General features: G+C 38.9%; 1 protein-coding gene across 1 annotated transcript in view; it reads left to right on the top strand.

Annotated features, from left to right (window-relative positions):
• Positions 1 to 686: 686 nt before the first annotated feature.
• The window catches only part of LOC134535255 (homeobox protein Hox-D4-like), a gene marked incomplete at its 5' end in the record, with an annotated part of 56,101 nt that continues 33,409 nt past the window's right edge, over positions 687 to 23,378 (top strand). The window contains one exon of the mRNA XM_063374327.1: positions 687 to 721. Within this exon, the coding sequence (XP_063230397.1) occupies positions 687 to 721 (35 nt within the window). The remainder of the gene's footprint in view (positions 722 to 23,378) is intronic.

Here is a 23,378-nt window from a genome sequence, read left to right as displayed (position 1 = left end):
TTTTTCCGCCATCTCCGTCATCTCCGTCATCTCCGCCATCTTCGCCATCTCAACCATCTTCATCATCTCCGCCATCTCCGTCATCTCCGCAATCTCCGTCATCTCAGTTATCTCCGTCATCTCCGCCATCTCCGTCATCTCAACCATCTTCATCATCTCCGCCATCTCCGTCATCTCCGCAATCTCCGTCATCTCAGTTATCTCCGCCATCTCCGTCATCTCCGCCATCTCAACCATCTTCATCATCTCCGCCATCTCCGTCATCTCCGCAATCTCCGTCATCTCAGTTATCTCCGTCATCTCCGCCATCTCCGTCATCTCAACCATCTACGCCATCTCCGTCATCTCCGCAATCTCCGTCATATCCGCAATCTCCGTCATCTCCGCCATTTACAACATCTCCGTCATCTCCGACATTTCCGTCATCTCCGCCATCTCCGCCATCTCCGTCATCTCTGCAATCTCCGTCATCTCAGTTATCTCCGTCATCTCCGTTATCTCCGTCATCTCCGCCATCTCCGTCATCTCAACCATCTACGCCATCTCTGTCATCTCTGCAATCTCCGTCATCTCCGCCATTTACAACATCTCCGACATCTCCGACATTTCCGTCATCTCCGTCATCTCCGCAATCTCCGTTATCTTCGTCATCTCCGCCATCTGCGCCATCTCCGCCATCTCCGTCATCTCCGTCATCTCCGCAATCTCCATCATCTCCGTCATAACCGTCATCTCCGTCATCTCCACCATCTCTGTCATCTCCGTCATCTCCGCAATCTCCATCATCTCCTTCATAACCGTCATCTCCGTCATCTCCGCGCCGTGACGCTTTTCTGCGAGCTGCGTGTTCGCTGGGGAATCGGTCACAACGTCGCGAGGAAATTCTCCTTTCGATAAAAACATTTAAAAAAAGTGCACGTGTATCTCAGTACACGTGATAGAAGTGAAACTTCTTTGGCAATTCAAACTTTTAGTAGTAAGTGCTCTCGTTATAATTCGTAGGCGTCAGAAACTTCTGAAAACAATGTTTCACGAAAACGTTGCATTCAAATTTGGTCTTAAAAGTTTACTCCCATCATGCCCAAATAAGTTTTACTTCAATAAAATAATAATAAAATCGAGTAATAGGACTTAAGACTTCCGTAGCCTCTGCTACTACTTCTTAACCTTTGGGTTGACACCACGTCCATATAAATAAAATAGTGTTCGCGACGTTTCGGCGTGCTTGCTGCAGCCATCTTCGAGGGCGATTAAAATCTTTGTCATGGCTTCAACAAAGTATGCCAAAAAGTCAAAAACACCGTTATTTCCACGGGTGTGGCCACCACAAAGGGCCATGAAGTACACTGTTTGATATTACAGTAAATTTACAGACTTTTCAACGAAGAATTTACGTCAAAATAAACGAAGAGTACTTCGTTATTTAAAATAACTGAATCTTCGTAGACACTAAGCCGTATTTTGATTTCCGAATTGTATGTTACTTTCTAACAAAAGATAAACACATATGTGGGCACATAAAGGGGGTTATTAACCGTTTTTTTAAAGATGTTTTAATATATCAAGAAAATTCATTTGGATTCATGTTCAAAGAAAGTGGACACAGTGTCAGTAAAATTACGTAAATAAATAGGTTAATTTATGAAGATTCATGGACTTTTTGTTACCAGTGTGCTTTGTAAATTAGAGAAGACTAATTTTAAGATTGCAGTTAAAATATACGTAAAATAAAAATTCAACTGTTGAAGCCGGTCCCACCTGAACACAACACTCACAGCAAGCGTCACTCTATCTACAGAGTTTCCACACATACAAAGTAAACTTGCTTGCCGAGATGAGACCAAACCTGCACATTGATACCAAAACAGAAGGAAAATTACCTGCGTCCAAAATCTTTAATGTGTATCAAAACGTCAGCAACTAGTTAAAGCATGTTTGTTTGAATTTTATTTTATATCTTATAAAATATAATTCTTCTTAACATATAATATTTATCTCTTCACAAAAACATTAGAAACCTAAGTTTAGTGATTAATATACCTATACAACAAAAGGTGTATTTAAAGAACAAGATAGCCAAAATTAAAGGCTGCAATGACAAGCACAATAACTAGCTCAGCAGTCTGTACAAAAACATTATGTTAATAGAAAAGAGTGGCAAATGAAAAATTCAAAATCTCTTAAAAATATAATTTTAGGGATAATATACAGATTTTTCAAGAGCTAAAAGTATTTTCTCTGAAACTTATAAGGCCACCAAATAACTTTATGAGCACCCATAAAAACTAACCCTCTATTTTTCTTAACAGGTGCCTCACACGGGCCGAATTCATATTCCAAGGCCATCATACGCAAGAATGAGACATTAAAAACTACTCTCAGTACACAAAAGCAGAAAATCCAGATTCTGGAAATTTACTGGCCATTATAGAAAAAGTAACAAAACCACTAAATACTCAGCTCTTTAACACCACCCTTTATTTCTCTCTCACTCTCCCAAAACCACTAAATACTCAGCTCTTTAACACCACCCTTTATTTCTCTCTCACTCTCCCCCCCCCCCCCCCCTATTTGCTTTCAATTTAGTGTCGGCATCATGGTTCTCCTGTCCTGAATTTTAAGTACCTCCTTGGTGTCTCTCATGGGGTGGAGTATCTCCTTGGTGTCTCTCATGGGGTGGAGTATCTCCTTGGTGTCTCTCATGGGGTGGAGTATCTCCTTGGTGTCTCTCATGGGGTGGAGTATCTTCTTGGTGTCTCTCATGGGGTGGAGTATTTCCTTGGTGTATCTCATGGGGCGGAGTATCTCCTTGGTGTCTCTCATGGGGTGGAGTATCTCCTTGGTGTCTCTCATGGGGCGCAGTATCTCCTTGGTGTCTCTCATGGGGTGGAGTATCTTCTTGGTGCCTCTCATAGGGTGGAGTATCTCCTTGGTGTCTCTCATGGGGTGGAGTATCTCCCTGGTGTCTCTCATGGGGTGGAGTATCTCCTTGGTGTCTCTCATGGGGTGGAGTATCTCCTTGGTGTCTCTCATGGGGTGGAGTATCTCCTTGGTATCTCTCTTGGGGTGGATTATCTCCTTGGTCATAGGTGATATTTAAGAGTGATTAATATTCTAATCCTTCCTATTGTTAGCTTCCTGACAAAAGGCGACATGTTAAGATGCTCTTAAAAGAAATTCATTACAAGGTAAACAAAAATGATTGTGCACACTTATTTTCTTATTGTTACAACTTTTTAATTTTAACAAATAACTTTTAAAAGAGTTTAACTGGGGTAAGATTTATTTAAATTGTTATCTGTATGTATACCCAGTGATACTCAATATCAGGCTATACTACCGGAACACACACATGTTCTTTCGTTCCATGAGCCCAAAACGTGTCTCCATTGTACCGTAGAAGTCATAAAACGCAAATGTTGTAAGTTTTCTAAATCATTTGGGTAAATGTAAGGCAAAAGTGTGGTTCAATTTTTAGTTAGATTTTCCATAACAGTGACAGAAAGTGCACTAGTTTTGAGTCGTTAATTTTTCATTAAAACTTAATACTTTAGGCCTATAGCATAAATATATAAAAATAATTTGTGTATCTCATTAAATGTGCACTCTAGTGAAATTCTAGAAAATGCAAGATAACATTTAATTATTTAGATAAAGTGCAAGAAAATTCAGGATAAAGTAGAGCAATCTAATAAAGAAGCGGTTTGGATAGTGTCACAGTTGTTTTGCATGGTCTGTAGGCTACCTTAAAAAATTTATATCGTAGTTTTCAGCGTCCATCTGGTGTATTTGACACACGTTGGAGCGTGTCTCCTAAAACGACTTTTCACTATACGACGCTGAATAAATATAATGTGTCCAAAAAAGCAAGCAATTTTTGAGCAATTATATTGGTGATCACCATGATTTAATCTTTTTATGTGATCATTTGTTACAAAACCATTCCGCCGCTCCACGTTTCCCGCGCTGTCAACTGCGAACAGAGCAGTGGTGGCGTCAGACACGTCCTGTGGCTTGCGCTGGCGATGACGGCGAATCAGAAGCGACCGTTTTTCAGTCCTGAGAGGTTTCCACGCCGTCGTAATTACGTCAGGATTATTCCATCGCGGCGGGAGAGACGCGGACAGACGAGTCCTCTGGCTCGGCTGCAAACGGCTAAAGAGGTTCGTGTTGCGAAGGGAATGAATAAGGAAGGTGGGAGGGGCGGTAAGGGGAAACCAGAGGGAGGAATCTTTGGGGGCTGTTTTTCGTGGCTGGCGATTCAGACGCCGGGATTAAGATTAACGACCGGTTCAACACATCAGCAGACCTCGAAGGAAACCTCCCACTGCCGGTACCACCTCGACCTCCAAGCCCTCCCCTCCTTCCCCTCCTCCTCCTCCTTCTTCTTCTTCTTCCCTCCAATCCCCCATGCCTCCCGAGCATAATGCACGGCCGTGTATCGGATACCCGTATTGAGTCATCATGGAGAGGCGATACAGGGTGTGCGCGAACTTCCTTCACCCAGGAAGCCTCGTGTGCTCCTCGCAGGAACCTCGCTTGCGAGCCGAGTGCGACGTTAACAGTTCACAGTACTGTACTTTCACAAAATATTCATTTGGACACCCGTTGACAAGAAACAGTTTGTAACACTACAAGAAAGATACTGTTACTTTGTACAACACATGGCTATGGGTATTTTTGCATATATTATAATGTTCGATTTCGAGAAAATACTGAGTATTTCTTACGAAAAATTAGTGCATAATTTTATATTTTCCTTGATTTTGTTGAAATGTGTTTACAAAGAGCGCAGTTAATAATCGAAAGCTATTCAACGAAAACTTTACAAAAAATTTTAACTATTGGAGGTAGGCTTACTGGGACAACATACGGCATGAATTACAGAGTAAGAATCCGAACCAAGTATTACTGCCAACACTATTTTGTAGTGATACAGCTTTTTTTCATTTAAATGTAAACATTTACAAATATCAGTAAATTTTCATGAATATTTCAATTCCAGTTACAAAAAAATATATTAAAGTATATTGTTCTCTGTCTGGTGTCTTTCTTGCGAGTATTTTCCAGGAAATTTCTTTTGTGGAACCTCTAGTGAAACAAATGACATCGCAGAAAACCAAATATTTCTTCCTAAAACTGATGTAAATTTAAAAAGCATTACGGATTTGATCAAACATCTAATATTTGTTACGAAGAATTAAAAATGTATTCATTCATAGGCTTACAGTCAGATTCGTATAAGCGGGACTAAAAATAAAGCGCGTTTTGATTAAGAGGATATTTCCGATGGATTAACTTTGAACTCGGAATCGAAACACTTATGTATTTATTTTGAGAGATTTAATTTGTCGTCAATATATTAAGCTATTGAGGACGATGAGTTAAAAGCCTGGAACTAAGAGACATCAATGTGAGCGACTTACTGGTTTATTATTTTTAATGAATTCCAGATGCAGCTCGAAATTGTATTTATCAAACTTATAGTAAAATTTCTGAACTGTAAATAATTAGAAATTGATTAAATATAGGTACAGTTACAAATTTTCATTTAACAATGGGCATTAGCTAAGAGTGTTAAACTTAAACTCAATTAGTCTATTTAAAAATACTAGCATATAACGTTAGTGGTTTTATCATATCCAGCTGACATAATTTTTTAATTTTTTTTTCATTCTTAAACTTATTTTAAAAATTTACCCATAAAGTAATTTTTACTACAGAAATGAACAGTCGTTTAAAATACTCACATTTGACATTATTTTATTTTTTGCTTACAGAAATTAATATTACGTTGAAAAGAGTCTCAGCGTAGGTAAACAGATAATTTTATAGCGTTTGGATACACAATGCTAAATAATATAATCACAGTCAAAATTTAAATTGTTATTTTTTTTGTTATATGCGATTATTGTTTATATCATGATCTGGAAGTAAGGACGGTTTTATTAAAAAAATAATATGGACTGGTTAAATAATATAAAAGTTCAAAAGAAGTTCTACACATTATATATTTTCTGTAGAATATATATGAGAGTATTAAATAAGGTGACAATGCGTACGTGTATATCATATTGCATGAAAAAAAAGAGATTCAAAACTGATATTGAGATTATCGTTTAAAGATGTATGTGATTAATACATGAAACAAACTTGGTATTATACCGTATCTAAGAAGTCAACCATATACCACCATTTAATGGGTGATATTCCTCTTTAAAAAATTATTTTCTGAATGTCACAGAACAGGTTTTCTTTTAGAAAAATATATTTTTCAGATACATTTTTAAAACTAGCTATACTTTAACAAATAAATTTTACTGAATTTTCTCTATAAGTTTCAGAAGTTCTTGTGATTAAGACTTGTGTGTTGAGTTCCTGTAGAAGACATATATTTACTATCACAAATTTAGATTGACACTGAGTGCACCAATTATCTCATCTGTTATGTCATCTGTTATGTCATGTCAATTATGTCATCTGTTCGCCCTGCCGTTTGTGAAACATTCGACAGTCACAAAATTAACGTCGTCTAAGAGTGGTCAATCACAGAGTTGATGGGACTGAATTTACGAGTCAGGATTCTGTACCATTACAGTAACTTGTTAATGATAGGATGCACGCACATAGATAATTTGGATAACTGTAAATCTACGAATACTGTACACATAGAACTATTTGTTTACCACCCTGTCAGCTTACCTCTGAAACGCAATTGGATGCACACTGCTATCGGAAGAAAAGGTTCTGGGTTCAAGTCCTGGACAGGGCGTGGGTGTGGTATTGTATAAATTTGCTTATAACATTTTTAAAAAGTTAATAAAACTGTGAAATTTAATAAGTTAATGACATAAAGTTGCGGGATTTGGCTCGTTTGTGATTAAAAATTACCTTATTATATTTTTGTTTAATTTTGTTTGTGTATGCCGTCTTCTTTAAAAAAAAAAGACAGCCATATTTGATAATATTGACATTCAGGCACTCGGAATGTTGAAGTGCCGCATATTGGAACAGTTTGACACGCTAACAGTTGGGCACAAAAAGATTGGACCCTCGAAAATTTAACTTAAAATCAAATAACTTCAATGACATAATAAAATATGTACTCAAATACCAAAGAGAAAAAAACTTTTTAATATTTTACTTATTAATTATAAGTTCAGTGTCAAACTCCCAGCGTGGTAATATTTTAGTTCCAAATTAGAGACCATTTCTTACAATTACCGTACTGACCAGATATATAGGTATCATAGCTTCCTAGTCGTGAAATAGATACAATATGTCACCGACTGTTGTTAGACACAAATTAGGCACGGCCCAGTTGTTCAATCCATTAAAGAAATGTGCTCGGGTTTTTATCTCAGTGATGTGTGTTAGTGTAATTTTATTACAGTTTCGGTTTAGCAAACTGTCAAGAAATTATTCACTTATGATCTAGTACCTATCTAAGAACTACATATAAGTAAATCATGGCCCATTCAAACAACATACAGTAAAGTTTTGAAAATAGAAATATTCATATAAATTTACAGATATTTGCAAATTCCTACATTTTCATGAAAACAACTGTATCACTACAAAATATTGTTTGCAGTATTACTAGGTTCGGATTCTTACTCGGGCATTTATTCTTTTTGTTGTCCCAGTACCTACATTAGTATAAGTTATTTGTAAACCGTTCCATAATACATTTCCAGTATTAACTGCGCACACAATAAGCATGCTACAACAAAATAAAGTCTAGCTATTGAATGTAAGATCATCTTTTCCATGGTACCAAAAATATGCTTTAGTTAAAAATGAATTAAAATATAAAATTTTGCACCAATTTCGCAAGAAATATTCGATATTATGTCGAAAAACATGTTTCATATATAAAAAAATTAATCATAGCCATTTTTGTACAGATTTACAATATATTTCGTGTTTTATTTCAAACTATTTCATGGCCACTTGTTTCCAAATGAATCTTTTTTAAAAGTACAGAATTCTTTGTCTTTTGAGCAGTAATAAATATAGAGACCAGCAATATTCCTATTATTTTCTGATGCCACGCTATAAAATTTACAAATGGGCGTAATCAAAATAATGTCATATGTTCATTAACTGATACCAAGTTTTTTCTAGGGGTATTTTATTGGCTGTTAGTCTTTAAGGGCGTGTGAAATATCTCGCTATCTAATAAAGTGTTCTTACGTGTTAGAGCGGCCATTATTCAGAGGATTTGTTAGTTAGCAAAGTAGACTTGAATTAGACGGCAGTGTTCTTGAAGCCACTGAGTCAGGTATAAAAAATATAAAGCTGGAGTTACCTTATAACGTGTATCCCGCCAAATCTTTATGAAAACGTTGATTGTGGGTATGAAAGTAGTCTCACGAAAACTCGATGTGCCAAATTTTATTAGCGTTGTTGTACGAGTCGTACACTTTTGTACTTAAGTCAGAACTTCAGGAACGTTTTAGTTCCGTTGAAAAGGGCAGACAAACGAACAAGCGAAGAAGATAAATTTGCTTCTTCTCCAGGACACGAAAAAAAAGTGACGAAAAAAAATTCCTCCAGTAAGAAAATACGGGGAAAGGCGAACGTGTGGTGCAAAAGCAAGAGTAAAAACACATTCCTAAACGAGAGCGAAAGAAAAAAGGAACTGTAGAAACTAATTAAAAACTCTCAACCCCAGAAACATCGCGACATTTGTTATTTCCCATCCCTTTGGCTTCCTAGCCTTTCTTCCCCCTTCTCAACCCTCCCCACACCACCACCCAAGCCGGATCAGCCGTCGTGGACCAATCACGTCCTGGAATTCTCCACTTGAAGTTGGCGATACTGGACCAATCAATCCTGCGACTGACTGGAAGTGACTTTGGGTCCATCCCCCCCCCCCCCCCTTTAGCCGACTACATTTCTCTGCCATGTCAGTAGCGAACGTCTTAGCACCACCAGAAAATAATTAGGGTACCTTACAAAGGGAGCGTTATGTCCCAATGCTTGGAGTTAAACAATTACATAACTGCTACATCTCGATAGTGTCTTTAAGGAAGGACGTTTTTCAAAAATGAACCGTCAAGAAGTGCTGCCAAGAGAAATAAATTTTTTTATATTATTTAGTATTATTCGAACTCAGAAATTAAACAACAAATGCCATGACAAAAACGTTTAACAAATAAGAGTGATAAAAATATATATATTTCTTTAAAACGAAACATATGCACATTTGGTAAAATACAAGCTTAGTGATACTAAATATAATTTTCATTAAGTACTAATTTAATACGTTTATAACTTATATTTTGTATTTAATAATACGATTAGTTTATTAATCGTAAATACACATAACTTGCAGTCAATGAAGGTCGTATAAACAAATTATTTCAGACGAAACATGAAGATAAAAATGCAAGGTTTTACAATAAATGAGAAAGAATTTGAAGTGTACATGGTACGGAAATTACGAATTTTTGAAAATTCTACTCTTGTTTTTTTTCCAACCCCCCTGCAGCGATTGCTCATATTATAAAAATTTGTTTCAGACAAAAGTTGTAGAAAATATCTATTCGGTTTACAAACAATTTGAACGGATTTAATAGTGCGCATTTTAAGGGAGCTAAGATTTTTTTTCAGCCCTTATTATTTTACACCCTTTGCAGTAGCCTACCTAATGGTTAGTCATATAAAAACAATTTCAATTTGTAAATACATTTTTTATGTGTTACAATAAAAATAAATGGATTTTATGTTGTACAAGTTACGGATTTTATAAAAAAAATATATTATTTAAAAAAAACAACCTTTTTTTCAACGCCTTACAGTAATGTTATCTCTTATGAAAAAAAATTCCGACAACAGTTTTAGATAATAAATGATAAAATTTACAAACACTTTCAACGAATTCTATGGTGTGCATACGAACAGAGTTATGATTTTTTTGTCCTCCAATCCTCGTTTTTTCCACCCCTTGCAGTTATGAATGGTCGTATCGAAAATGTTTTCAGACAAAATAATTTGGTATTACTCCTACGAGTTATAATACGTTCAAAAAGATGACATGTACATCATATTATGGGAGTTGTATCGATTTGTCTGTTTAAAAAAAAAAAAAACCTTCCCATTCCTACATTTTTGGTTGGATATTGCCCATTAACGTACTCGATTGAAATTTTCCATGTACCTATATATTTTATGAAACAGTTTGGGAGTGATTTGTGAAAAATTATGGCACTTTTGTTCCAAAATATTTAATATATATAAAAAAAAAATTTGAGTTGACGATGGTTTTCTATAAAAACTATCCGGAAGTTGCACCATGGTAACGGCTACCATAGGTAGTATTTCTTCGAAATACACCTAAAAAAACGGATCTTCGGAAAAATACATATGCCCTATTTCGAAAATTTTGAGAAAATTTTAAACTACTGATAGGTATACAAGAAAACTATATGAATGAAATAATTTATTATTTTTGTAGAATATTCTCGCAAATACACTCACCTAGCAAAATCAATAATAGCTATTCACTTTCAATCTTCAGTTTTGTTTAATCATAAAATCATATGTTAACATAACGCATAAATAATTTTACGAGTGGTAAATATACGTACGGAAAGGATATCCATAAATAATTACCTGGATATTGATTTACTACCTACAATGTAACTCTTTTTTCCTCTATATTACTACAATTTAAATCACTGTCCACAAGTTCACCTCACTTTCTGAAGTCCACTATTCTCCCTACTGGAGCTCGCTCGACAATGTCGCTCTCTTGTGTTCGTCTCTAACACTGCCCCGCACTAGTCGCCCTTTCTCTGCGCCGCGACAACGTCCTCCGATACACGGATCGTCATGCACGAAGCTCGTCGACCGCTATAGCTCGCCAAAAGGGACGGAGGTCACTCACCCTCTTCACTTCACTGCTCTCCTCGCTTCGAGGATTCTACGGTGTCGACACCAGGCTCGCGTCACTTCACTTCACTTCACTTCGCTTCACTCGCCTCAGGTAAGTGTCGCCTTGTGTACCTACACACCTGCCAAGTTCCGCCGTCGAAAGATCGCGAAGCCCTCAGAAGTGTCGCGTTCGTCAAAAGTCCCGCGACTCAAGTGGCCCATCCAGTCATGGGTGTACATGTGTTGGTGAGGCCGGATCATAAGCGCGATGCCCGCTGGTGCTTCTAGCGCGGTATCGCCTCTAAGCGCAAGGCTCTGAACTGGCGCGCAGTCTTCTCGTCGTGCAAAGGGACAACTGTGAAATTTGAGCAGTTACCGTATTACATGACAGATTAATAAAGATAATGGTGTAATGCAAATCACCTTAAGTACTTTCAAGAATTTGTATCGGTTGTTTTATGCCAGAAAATTACTCAGAAAAAACGCCATTTAACCAGTTTCACTCTTCTTAAAAACACAGTTTAAAAACTTAAATACTTTTCGTTAACTGACACCACTCGGATATGTTGATAATTTTTTTTAATTCGCGTAGTTTTTCCCGAAGCTGTGTGCACTGTATGTGTGTCCAGGAAGGCGGGGACCTTAACACTCGAAGATACGAGAACAATGGCGTCCTGGTCTCGCCACTTCTTGCACCGGTTACGTCTGACTACACCGCCATAAACTAGCTGGTGGTTTTTCTATACTGGCACTATCAACCAATGACGGCCACTCCACATTACTACCTCTTCCTACCTCACGCCTGCTACTTGTATAACAGAATTGCTAAGCGCGATGGTTTCGTCTCCCACAAATATAATAACTTCTTCCGGGTTGACGTGACTTCCTTTTCCTAGACAGGGTAAACATTTGGCGTACTTTGAACTCTCAGTCTGCTGCTTATTCCCTTACTCTTTCCGTCAATCTGACATGAGTAGTAGCTAAGTGAAAATCCTAAAATACTTACGTTATTCGTTATGTCAGTGACAAGTAACATGTTAAAAGTTTGATTTAATACATTATGAAGATTTTTGCAAACATTTACGCAATTATTGAGGTATTTGTTTTGTAAATTACACTTTTCAGCTGTCTCTTGTCTCAGGAACTAAGGAATCAGTGATAAAATTAATAAAAATTTCAAATTTCGTTACGACACATTTGTCTGGAAATTACATGGGAAAACTGTTTTAAAATTGCGACAAGAGTGTTTGTTTACTCATCTCGAGTGAGAAAAACACAGTGGTCTTGTATCTAAAATCACCTGAATACTAAAGTAAATTTAGTAAAAAAATATTTTTTCTTACACTATAGCAAAAACAGCTTTTATATGAGCTATCAATTTTTTCGCATAATAGGTGTTAAATAATAATTTTATAAAATAAATTGAGTTAACCTACATTTTCTAAACAAAATCATGTCAAATACAAATATTGCATTTTGTTCTGTTAACAGATACTTAACTGTTGTAAGTATTGTGTGAGACTCCGCACAACCAAAACGCTTTTTGTACTTTTAGCTCTCAAAACCTTACCTTGAACTTAATAAAACACTCTTAAATGTTTTGTGTTCAACTGTGGCAATTCCAATTTAAATACAAAATATTTGGAACTACAGACATTGTATGACATTCGAGTGAAAAAACCTGTTAAGTTTTCTTCATTTATGGTATCGATGAACGTGATTAACCCCTTTACAGCCACACTATACCTACTGTTTTTTGTGGTTTTAAAGAGTATCGGATTCAGAGTTCAAGGCTTTACATAAACCTTTTTGAAGCGTAGTGTTTAGAACGTTAGTATTTTTGTCCGCTGCATCTACAGAATTCAGCTGAAGCCCGCTGGCGAAAGAGCACAAGAGTCAACGCTACTGAACGAAGATATGTGGTTATGTACTTTATCGTCAGTCGGCTGGCTCACTTGCCCGCCCGGGCGTGACATTCAACTCATGTCGCGTACCTTTCCAAACCATCCTTTACTGACAGTGAAACCGGTATTACTGACCGGATAGTTACATTTTAATTTTTCAAAAATTAAAGTGCTTATTCGCGTATCACCACTTCGTTCACACCAATTCTTTCTGTTCCGGTATCTAATGTCAAATATATTCCCGCTAGTACAACCAACAGCAACCAAGGGGGTGAAGAGAGAAATAAGCTTTACTGAGACATTTGATGTGTGGCATCTGGAACGTTGTTATTTTGATCCGCTGTACCTCCGAGCTGCAGTTTCGAGACCGCCAAGGAGAGAGCACGAAGGTAAGAGAGAGAGAGAGATGCTGGGGTGGTTCCCCGTCTCGAGTGAGTTCTTATCTACAGACTTTTGTTTTGCGGTCTGCGCCGCGGCGAGGTACAGACAGAAGGTCGGGTCCGAAGTGTTTCTCCCCCCCCCCCCCCCTTCTTCACCCAAGGACTTGTGTAACTACGATGAAGGGGGGAGGGTCCGGCCCGAAGTTAGAACAGGGAGGAGTGAGGGGGAGGGGGGAGAGAGCTTGTATCTTTCCTCCGTCGTATGATTGACAGTGGCGAGCAAGCAGTGGATGATTAATGGCGTCCCGCCACCCTCCGCGGATGGTACAAGGCAGGGACGGCAGGAAGGTGAAAGCGGCGAGGAGGGAAAACTCCGGAATGGTCGAAGCAGGAGGGAAGTAAACATGTAACTGTGGCGGAGCGGCGAAGGAGATCAATAATCGTGCGGTTGGCAAGACTGCATCAACTCGGCGCCAGTTGTTTGGTTTACACGGCTTGTCCCCTTGTGGTTGGAAACTGTTTGTAAAAAAACAATTTCGTTGGTTGATTTCGCGTCCGGCTAAGATTCAAACATTTTTTTTTTAAAAATATTAATGCACCTACAGTAAATGGCTCGCAGTATATTCAAAAGACTTCGCGTCGATAAAAAAAAGACCCAATAAAAGACCTAATGAATTACGTTCCAGACCTCTCGCACACTCAGTAGTCAATTTCAATTCACTATGATTATTACCCGAAATTATTTTACAGGTTTATGTTATGTGTTTTAAAATTAGTAAACAATAATTCGTATGTACCAATTTTTTTTAATCCTCACAAATCCGTATAAAAATGAAACAAATTGACCTGGCTCAAAACTTCAGGAATTATTTTAACATATAATAACTTATTTATTTTCATTGCTTTTAATAAAAAAAACTCGTATTTACAGCAAGTTGGTACTCTACTTTTTGTAGCCTCCAATATTTTAATAGAAACAAATTTATCACAGGAAATTCAATATTCAGTGAAAAAAATTTAATTATTTTCGTATAGGTATAAAAAGACAAAAAAACATGATGGAATGTCATAAATAGGTATAATAAATAAATTGGTTTAAGTGTAGAACAATGGGTTAAGTTGAAATATTATTATGTGTTATTGCATATTTAAATCTGTATAATTGTTTCTTTGGTTGTTGATGTATCAGATTGATCATCATAATGTCGCGAGAATTTTTGCCTAGAAACTAGCTTTTTATTTGCTGACAGTCTAGAATATAACTTGTTTGTACACTTGAACGTCCAAAGGGCTCTTTGACGCGCCCTAAAGGACAAGACAATGAAAAACACCTATAAAAACACGTGACCGAACTACGTGCGACAAAGAGAGAAGTTGCAATGTGGTGGCAGAACACACACAGTTACAAACTACAGCAAATTTTCGGACTTACCTTCAACGAAGAATTCATCTCAAATAAATGAAGAGTGCTTCACAATTTCATACAGCTAGATCTTCGTCGAAACAAGGCCGTGTATGAACTTCTGAATTATGTTTTCTGTACAAACAAGGTAAACGCACCCGATGAAGAAATGAGTAGAGAACTGAAAAATTCGCGGGTTCATTTCGTGTTATGCTAAAATTCAAATATGTAATTATACCTTAGTGCTGCTTCTGTGCTTGGTTCACTGTTAATCTGGAGGACTGAGCGCCAATTAGAGACCCTCACTCAGAGAAGTGTCGAATCACAGGCCACCCAGTCGAGACGATTCACAAGTCAGCAGCCAATGAACAGTTGGCATTTGCCCGAGTGTGTAGAGGATATTGGAGTCCATCCTGGATGTCATTGAACCCGCGAATTTTTCCGGGTCTCTAGAAATGAGTTATGTTTTCGCGTGAGTAGCCTACTTACCAATTTTTTTTTTTTAATATTTTTCTTCTATTTCAAGAATATTATTGTGGATTCATGTTCACAGTAAGTGAACTTTGCACCCGTAAGTTTAGAAGATAACGATAAATTTCCGAATATCCCTGGAACATTTAGGCTAACCAGCATTCTTCGTAAATTCAAGGTGGAAATTTTTAACAGTGCACGACACTGACGCCATTACGCACACGTTGTTCGTGTATTCTAGCCTGGAATCAGGAAATGACGCTAGTTTCGCATGTCTGTACGATGGTCCAGTAAGTCTGTTGCGCCGGAGTGACTTCCAGGAAGGATACTAACTGGAAACCCGTGTGTTTTGTAATGTCTTCTATTCTGTGCGTTTCTCTGGAAGTATCTGGGCGTCGAGTCTCCGCGCGGTCGGAACTAGGGTCCAGGGGTGTGAGAACCAGGGTCCAGGGGTGGGAGCCAGGGGCTTGGCCACCCCTGCAGGCCGGGGCTCGCCACATTTCCGGCGCAACTGGCCCGCTGCTGTGGCTCCGCTTCCCCCTCCGCTTGTGTCTTCCGGGGGTGTCCATCAGGCCTGTGCGAAGTTCAGATCCGAGCGAACCAAGCGAAGCTCTTTTTAATGTTCGATTTGACTTCGCCAGGAAATTCGCCATTCGATTTATTTGAAACCTCGTTGGCGATGCATAGCACCTCATCCCGATATGAAGCTTGGCATTTGTTGGCATAGCTTTAAAACATTTTGCTTTAATAATGTTGGTTACCTAAAAAAACTAACTAAAAAGTGGCACTCCATTTGCTTTTATGAATGCTCAGTACGAATATTATGAATGGTTATTTTAAATTTTTTTATTGAATTATGTTACACATACGGCCCAACGGGTTAAACACTTAATTAGTCCAAACAATAGATACATATGTTAAAGTTTTTTGGTTAGTTCAATCGTGTATTTTGTAAAATAATTTTAATAAAGTTTCGCCGAAAACCACATACACAATTCGATTCAACTTCGTAAATATTTTTAACATTCGATTTGATATTCTGTTCCTATAAAAAAAAACTAGTATTCGCACAGCGCCCAACTTCCAGAAAGGCGTCTTCGAGAAGGCTCGTGAGATGTCGAGAGGAACTGGATTCGCGCCCTGGCAATTTAGGCCGGGTTCGTATCTGAGCAAAAAAAGAGGAGAAAGAACGTTACAAAACAAATCTGTAACTATCCAGTCGTCTTTAAGTATGACAATGATTATTTCACGCATAAATTTCACTCCAGGCTTATCCATAATCAAGCATTTCGAAAGTTGATAAACGGTCGACAATTCGTTTGCCGGGTTACACATGTTTGGGAAATTTGGAATTTTTCCAGAATTTTTACCTTAAAAATGATGGAATTTTTTAGGTGGCGTCTAATACTGTGGACATTCTAGCAATAAATAATTACTGCTCTATAGCGGTTAAAATTTAAACTAATATGGCGGCAGCATCCTCTAGCAGACGAGAACTACATATATGTTGGATCCAATATGACGGACTCCAGCAGATGAAAACAAGATGGTGGTCGTGAAGTCATACTAGCTGGCGAGATATATACCTACCTTGGCATTAGTGGTGAGAGGTCAGTCTGCCGATGGTTTTCGTGGAAGAAGTATCCGTCACCATTTCTTTATTAATTGTTTTTTTAAATTAATTTTTCCCTAATTTATAGCTAAATAATTATGTATTTTCAATATGGTGGCCGTGACATCATAATCCAAGATGTCGAAATGATTTTTATTTAAAATTATAATATTTAATTTTTTTATTTATTTCACAATTTTTCTTTATAAAATCAGACAATAATTACGGATTTTTAAAATGGCAGCCGCACCGAAAATTGCAATGGTTACGTAACAATTCAAAATGGTGCCCATGGCATCCTAATTAGGACAATTGTCAATTGAAAATTGTCAAGGTCATGACCTAAGCGGCTTATGGCGGCTTTTAGATGCTGACTTAGTCACTTTGCATACTTTTCAAGCCACTGAAAATTTGAAGACTAAACGGGAAATTTTCTCTTGAAAAAGGAATTTTCTTCTCGAAATATTGATTTTTTTTTTATTTTTCAGATGTGTTTAGGTTTTTTGCAGGAATTTTTTCCCCTAAAAAATTGGATATTTGGGTGAATTTTGATGAATTTTTGACAAATTTAGACTATTTTGACAATTTGTTTGGAATTTTTTTGACAAATTTTGAAGGTCAAGGTCATCCAAGTTGGCCGCCGTGACGTCATCGGAGATGTAAGTTCCAAGGCAGCAGACACCTCCGCCACCACCACACCCTGAAACCTGGGCTAGTAGGAACATTTATATACTACTATCTACAATTTGTTTTGCTACCCAATTACTAACCAGTCAACTTGAGAACAGACAACCACTTTACAGAATAATTAATACCTCCATGGTTTCAAACGTCAAGTGTGCAAAATTTCTTAGAGATCGGATGAACAATGAGTTATCAACGCAATGGGGAAATTTTATCAAGAATAATTAAATATGCTTTAAGGATTGGTTTTTATCATAATCTAAACTAGACAGTGACCTTTACCGTGTTTCGAAGGTCAAGTGTGCAAAATTTCAACTCAATCAGATGAACAATGAACGACGCATAGATTCATTTTTATACATACGATTTTTTCCTTAACGAAAACTATAAATACACATTTAAATACTACAAATAAATTAATTAGGTCAGCTTAAAATCAAAGTCGTTACTGCTAGTTACATCGGGCATTCCACTAAATGATATTGCTTTCGACATCGAAATAAAAACACCTACAGAAGAAGTACCTACTTCCTCGAATCGCAAGAAGAGTTTCACTACATTTTTGCATTCCAAGAATAGCCTAAATGTATTTTGTGTTTGGGATTTTTGATTAGTGATTGTAACCTAGCGGTAAGCGTTTCCATGGTGATCAGTCCGAAGGCTTCAGACTAACTACGTGTTTTCTTTTTTTTTTGGACGAACCCCGAAATATGACTGGTGACGCTGGCTCTCAGCTGCAGGATTGGAAGCCGCCGCGCCTAATGACCGGGAGGCGTTGTAGCGGCTGCGAGAGCGTTGTGCGCCGGGCGCGTCCATTAAGGGCCAGCATGTCAGTTTCGACAGCTACCAAAGTGAACCTTACATACCCCCGAACGGAAAGTGAATTGTTTGAGTGAAGCTTTCATAGGGGAAGGAGGGGGGGGGGGAGAGCGGTGGCGCGAGGAACAGCTCACAATGGCGCAACAACGGAAGGGCTGTGGGGGGGTGGTTTTTCTGGTTTTGGACAGCGGTGGGGAACTGAACTCGCGAGGGGTGAGTTAAGAAGGGAATGCATGAAGAGGAGAAAACAAGCATCTCCGGTGACATTGATGGATTATAGATTGTAGAAATGCCAAATTGTGAAAAGAGACGGGAAGGAAACTAGTTCTCCTGGTGGGAAGGGGAGGGGGAAATGGCTGCCGGGCCGAAAAAAGGGGGCGGGAACTCAGTTGTGTGTGAGCGAGGGAAGATCGGGCAGGGGCGATGTGTGGGAGTGGGAGAGCAGAAGAAAATTGATGATGGCGAAGCAAACGATGAAAGTTTTCACAAGTCTTACCGCACTCTCTCTCTCTCTCTCTCACTCACTCTCTCTTAATGTACATTCTTTATCCGCCCCTTTGGCTTTCGGCGCCCCAGAAACACGTGTTCAGCGATGGAATAAGTACAAAGAAATAACGTTTGATAGAAAATTAATGTTTAGGATTTGGAATACTGACATTCACGTCCAGAGATTTTTAGGGGTGGCCTAGCTGAAGACTCAGCCATACACTCATTGAGATTTTACAAGCTGAATACTTTTAGGCGTGATGTAGGTACATTTCACAATATCGAATCAAAATAAATTCCTTTATTTACCAAATTAAGTTAATATATTTATGTATGAAAAAAAACATGCAAAGTTTAATTCATATATTTTTGTTTTAAATTCCGAAGCATTTAAACAGCAAAAAATCACTATAAATACTTGCCTACTATAATATTATCATTCCCCTGTTCGCAATTCCTAACGTGTGTTTTTATAAAGCAATATTTTTGATGTATCTTTATCGCGCCTTCAATAAATTATTAAATATGTGATACTATATCGTAGAGCATTACTGTATCACCAGTTAGGTGGTACTGCAAAAACATTAAATTACATACAGAAATGTAAAATGTTTGCTATCGCGAGACAAGCGTTACCGCTAGGGCACAATAAAGACTAGGTATTAAAGGCCGCCATCTTTGGTCTCGCGCAAGTCAGCGCAGCATTACGCAGTGGTATGGTACAACAAGCTCGTCATCCTGAAGTAACTAACCAACTTCATACATATTTAAGTTTATGTTCCCTGAGGTGCATACCCTTCAATGGTTTATTTTTTAACACTGTAGTCACTATGATATGGCAGAAAAAAATACTTCGCGAAGCGTTTTTGAAAATTTCAAGGTGATATGTTCAACTTTATTTATCGAAGGATATTCTGTTTCACCAATTACTGAATGTAGGTAATGTAAGCGTACGAAATGCGGAGTAAGGATCAAATATCAAATCTACTACGTTTGCTAAACGTTGGTATAGAAGTAATATACACACATATAGCTATAGGGCCGTTCCCTCACAATTCTCTTGTAGGTTTTTATTTTTTCGGGCTTCTGCACCCATTTTTTATAGTAACCTAAGTTACCGCTAGGGCGTCATTCTCCTAAACGAAGTATCGTTGGTTGGACATCAGCGTACAAGCATCACTCAAGTGTTTGTGCAAAGTCCGTGCGGTATGTTTTAACTGGCATGCAGAGATTCAAAATATAATTTCGTTTCTTTCAAACTACTCAGCGTTCTAGCATCACAATTCATTTGAAAATGAAATGTGAGCGGATCTTTCAGTACACGCCAGAGATGTGTAACATCTAACCTTCGTTAATGAGCAAATTCATGTGTTCTTATGTTGCAAATACATTTATAAATACGAAACTCGAACACGGAATTTAAATTAGAATTTTTTTATAATAATGTCGAGCGTGATTTATAAACGCAAATTGAGTTTTCAATTATATTTCTTGAGGCGGATCACAGGTAGATTTTGCACCCTCCGCTGTAATTCGCTGTCGGAGCAACTGCGTCGTCTATTGAATCATTTGATCAGCAGACTGATATTTTAAACTGCATAATGAAACCGCTCCGATAAAAGCGGAAAAGACTTGAAAGAAATACAAAACCCCGGATTTGGACCTGGTTTTCGACTAGTAATTTTATTAAAATCCTGATCGTATTGTTACATTTCATTAAACAGGTAATATAATTAAGAATCTTTTTGGTTTTGTGAACTTTGGTGTGCGCCATCCAACACAGATGGCAGCACTGTGGTTAGGTACACATTTACGTTCCAAGTGACTTATTAAAATTGGATAATAAATAAAGACTTAAAAGATGGCAGCCGTAACGGAAATTCAATGGTGACGTCATGTTCCATGATGACATATTACATGATGACGTCAGAGGATTATCGGAGGCTGTAGACATGAATACTTAAGCCTCAATATGAACATTTCTAGCCGCTGGTATTTTTAAGGACTAAAAATAGTAAATTTTCCCTCGAAACGGGAATTTTCCCCTCGAAAACGGGAAATTTGGAGTCATGTTGAGTCATTTTGAGTCATTTTTGAGGAATTTTGAGGAATTTTTGAGTCCAAGATAGCCGCCGTGACGTCAGAGATCAGTCGGTCATTGACCCCACCACCACGCGCCTGGCGCCTTTGCCAGGACATACCAAAACATACTACTTTTGTGATCCCCCATGTGGCAAAACATCCGCCCATGGTCGCGATGACAACTCTTTTTGGCTGGCCTTATCGTTCACCTGACATAAAACCGTGCGATTTTTTTTTCCTTCGTGGCTTAATTAAAGATCGCGTCTTACGTTCCGCTGCTACCTAATGATTTGCCAGAGTTGAGATACATAATTGAAGAGGCTATTGCTTCCATAACACTGGACTTGTGAACCAAAATGTGGAAAGAATTGGAGTTTAGGTTGGATGTGTGTCGTGTAACTAAAGGTACGCATATTGAACATTTCTGAGAAAAACTAGTTTACCTTCAATTTGATGTATGATTTGTTGTAAATAGTCTAAATTTAACTGTTATATTATACCATTGAAGCTGAGACATTCTTTTAATTGGCATTCTATATAGATATATGTGCATGTATAAATGGGAACTTTTCAAGTGATAGTTTCATAAGTTAAGGGCCTTCAGCGCTGCCATAATACTTCAAGTTATTTCAAAGTCTAACTCTCAAAGACGCGATGTGTTAATTGTTTGCGCGCTGAGGTCGTACTACTTATCATTGTTTGCCTTTTAATTTTCGAAGGAAAAAAAGTTTTTACACGAATATTTATTTGGCGAAATTTAAAGATCATAAGCAGGTGCTAATAAGTGATTGTTTATCTTTATTCTTGCAGTATTTCTGACAATTCATGATCCAGAATTGGGCGTGCTGTCCTCTGACTCTCCAGTAGTGGTGACAATTTTCTGTAGGCCCTTCATGCTCGTTTTTTATTTACGTAAGAACTTCCCGAGTGCCAAGTTAAGTTTAAAAAAAACTGGTGGATCATACAGAAAATTATAATTTATTCTTCAAACAAATTACACACCAGTCAGTTTCACTTTGTTTTTGGTACGCGCCATCCTTCACAGATGGCAGCACCGTGGTTACACATTTCCGTTCCATGCGATTTCCGATCCATCGAATAAATTATTCCTACCAAATGCTTGCGAACGAGCAAACTCGCGATCACGCAAGTAGGAGAGTGTGAAATCATGCACAAAGGGGAATCAAATAGAAGCATGCCATTATCTAAGAGCTTCCCGAGTCTGACGCCTTACACCGCCAAGCTTCGCTGGGAGAAGTGAAAGACGATGGCGGAGGGAACGTACCATATTGGAAAACTATCGTACTATAATGGCAGGATTCCCCTTGGTTTCCTAGAAACAATGGGAAAAGTACCATGCTGTAAAACTACCATATGTTAAACGGACGAGGGGGAATTCTGCCATAGTTTTTATTTATTACCTACATATATTGGTCATAAAAACACAGTGGTGCGCCCTATAACAAATATGGGAAGAAAAAAATTGTTTCTTCTCGTGCACGATCTGTTTGAACAATATACGACTGGAACTACGGAAATTCGCCGTCAGAAGTGCTATCTGTAGACTTTTAAGCTTACGAAAGAAACCGCTGGGGCTGACAGCGCTACCTATCGACGTGTTGTATGCACTACTTCGAGAGCAATTTTATTTTTCCTAGCCTAAATTATTCTAAGTGTGTAAGGGGAGGGTCTAGGTTAGGGGAGGACCTAAGTGTGTCTCAGGCCAAAGCCTATACACTCTACCATGCGGGGTATAAACCATGCAGGACAAGGACGCGTGCATCATGTGCTAATTGGGGTTTACTGACCAGCCATGGCAGCGATTGGCGCGATGGCTGACGCCCCATTGAACGGCTAACTTAAAAGCTAGCTAATGTGACCCAGGTAAAACCTGCTCAGACACAGGGAAAACCCTGGGCCGGGTCGATGTCGTGCTCGTGCCATGGAGGGTGTAAGAGTTCTCCCTCGTCGTGCTGGCTTGCGGTGGCTCGTGGTGGCTCGTGGTGGCTCGTGCTGGCTTGTGGTGGCTCGTGGTGGCTCGTGGTGGCTCGTGCTGGCTTGTGGTGGCTTGCCGCGCCTCGGGAGCAGAGCCCTGGTCACCGCGCGAGGCGGTGTGGTGGTGGTGGTGGTGGTGGTGGCTGGGGGGGGGGGGCGCGAGCAGCGCGGGGGGGCCGCGGCTCGCGACCCGGGGGCGACTCAGCAACAATGCTATCTGCGCCGGTTATCTGCGCCTTGATTGGCCGCGGCAGGCGGTCGCGCCGGGTCCCCGCTCGTCACACGGTGACACGCCCGATACCGCGACATCGCCCGGAGGAGGGTCGACGCGCGCTCTCCGCAGACACCCGGACCACCAGGTCCCGCCCGATCCTCGCGCGCGGACACCCGTGGCAGGACTCCTGCAACATTTGCGACAGTCTGGAATGCAATTAATTATCTGTCCCTGGTCACTGGATCACGGGGTAGGCTATCGGTAGGGGCATGCAGACTTCACGAAAAGACTTCGAGACTCCGTGAAAGTTAAAACACTGTAGCACCGTCTGTGTTTCATGATTGCGTGAGTTTCTCCCAGGTAGGCTACACGTCGATTGTAACAACACCAATCACAGTGATTCAGTGCGGAAGTAAACGCATTCTGAGTTGCTCGGTCAAACAAGGCA

This window comes from Bacillus rossius, chromosome 8 (assembly GCF_032445375.1).
Source record: "Bacillus rossius redtenbacheri isolate Brsri chromosome 8, Brsri_v3, whole genome shotgun sequence".
NCBI classification, from domain to species: Eukaryota; Metazoa; Arthropoda; class Insecta; order Phasmatodea; family Bacillidae; genus Bacillus; species Bacillus rossius.
This window is presented reverse-complemented; position numbering and strand designations above follow the sequence as displayed.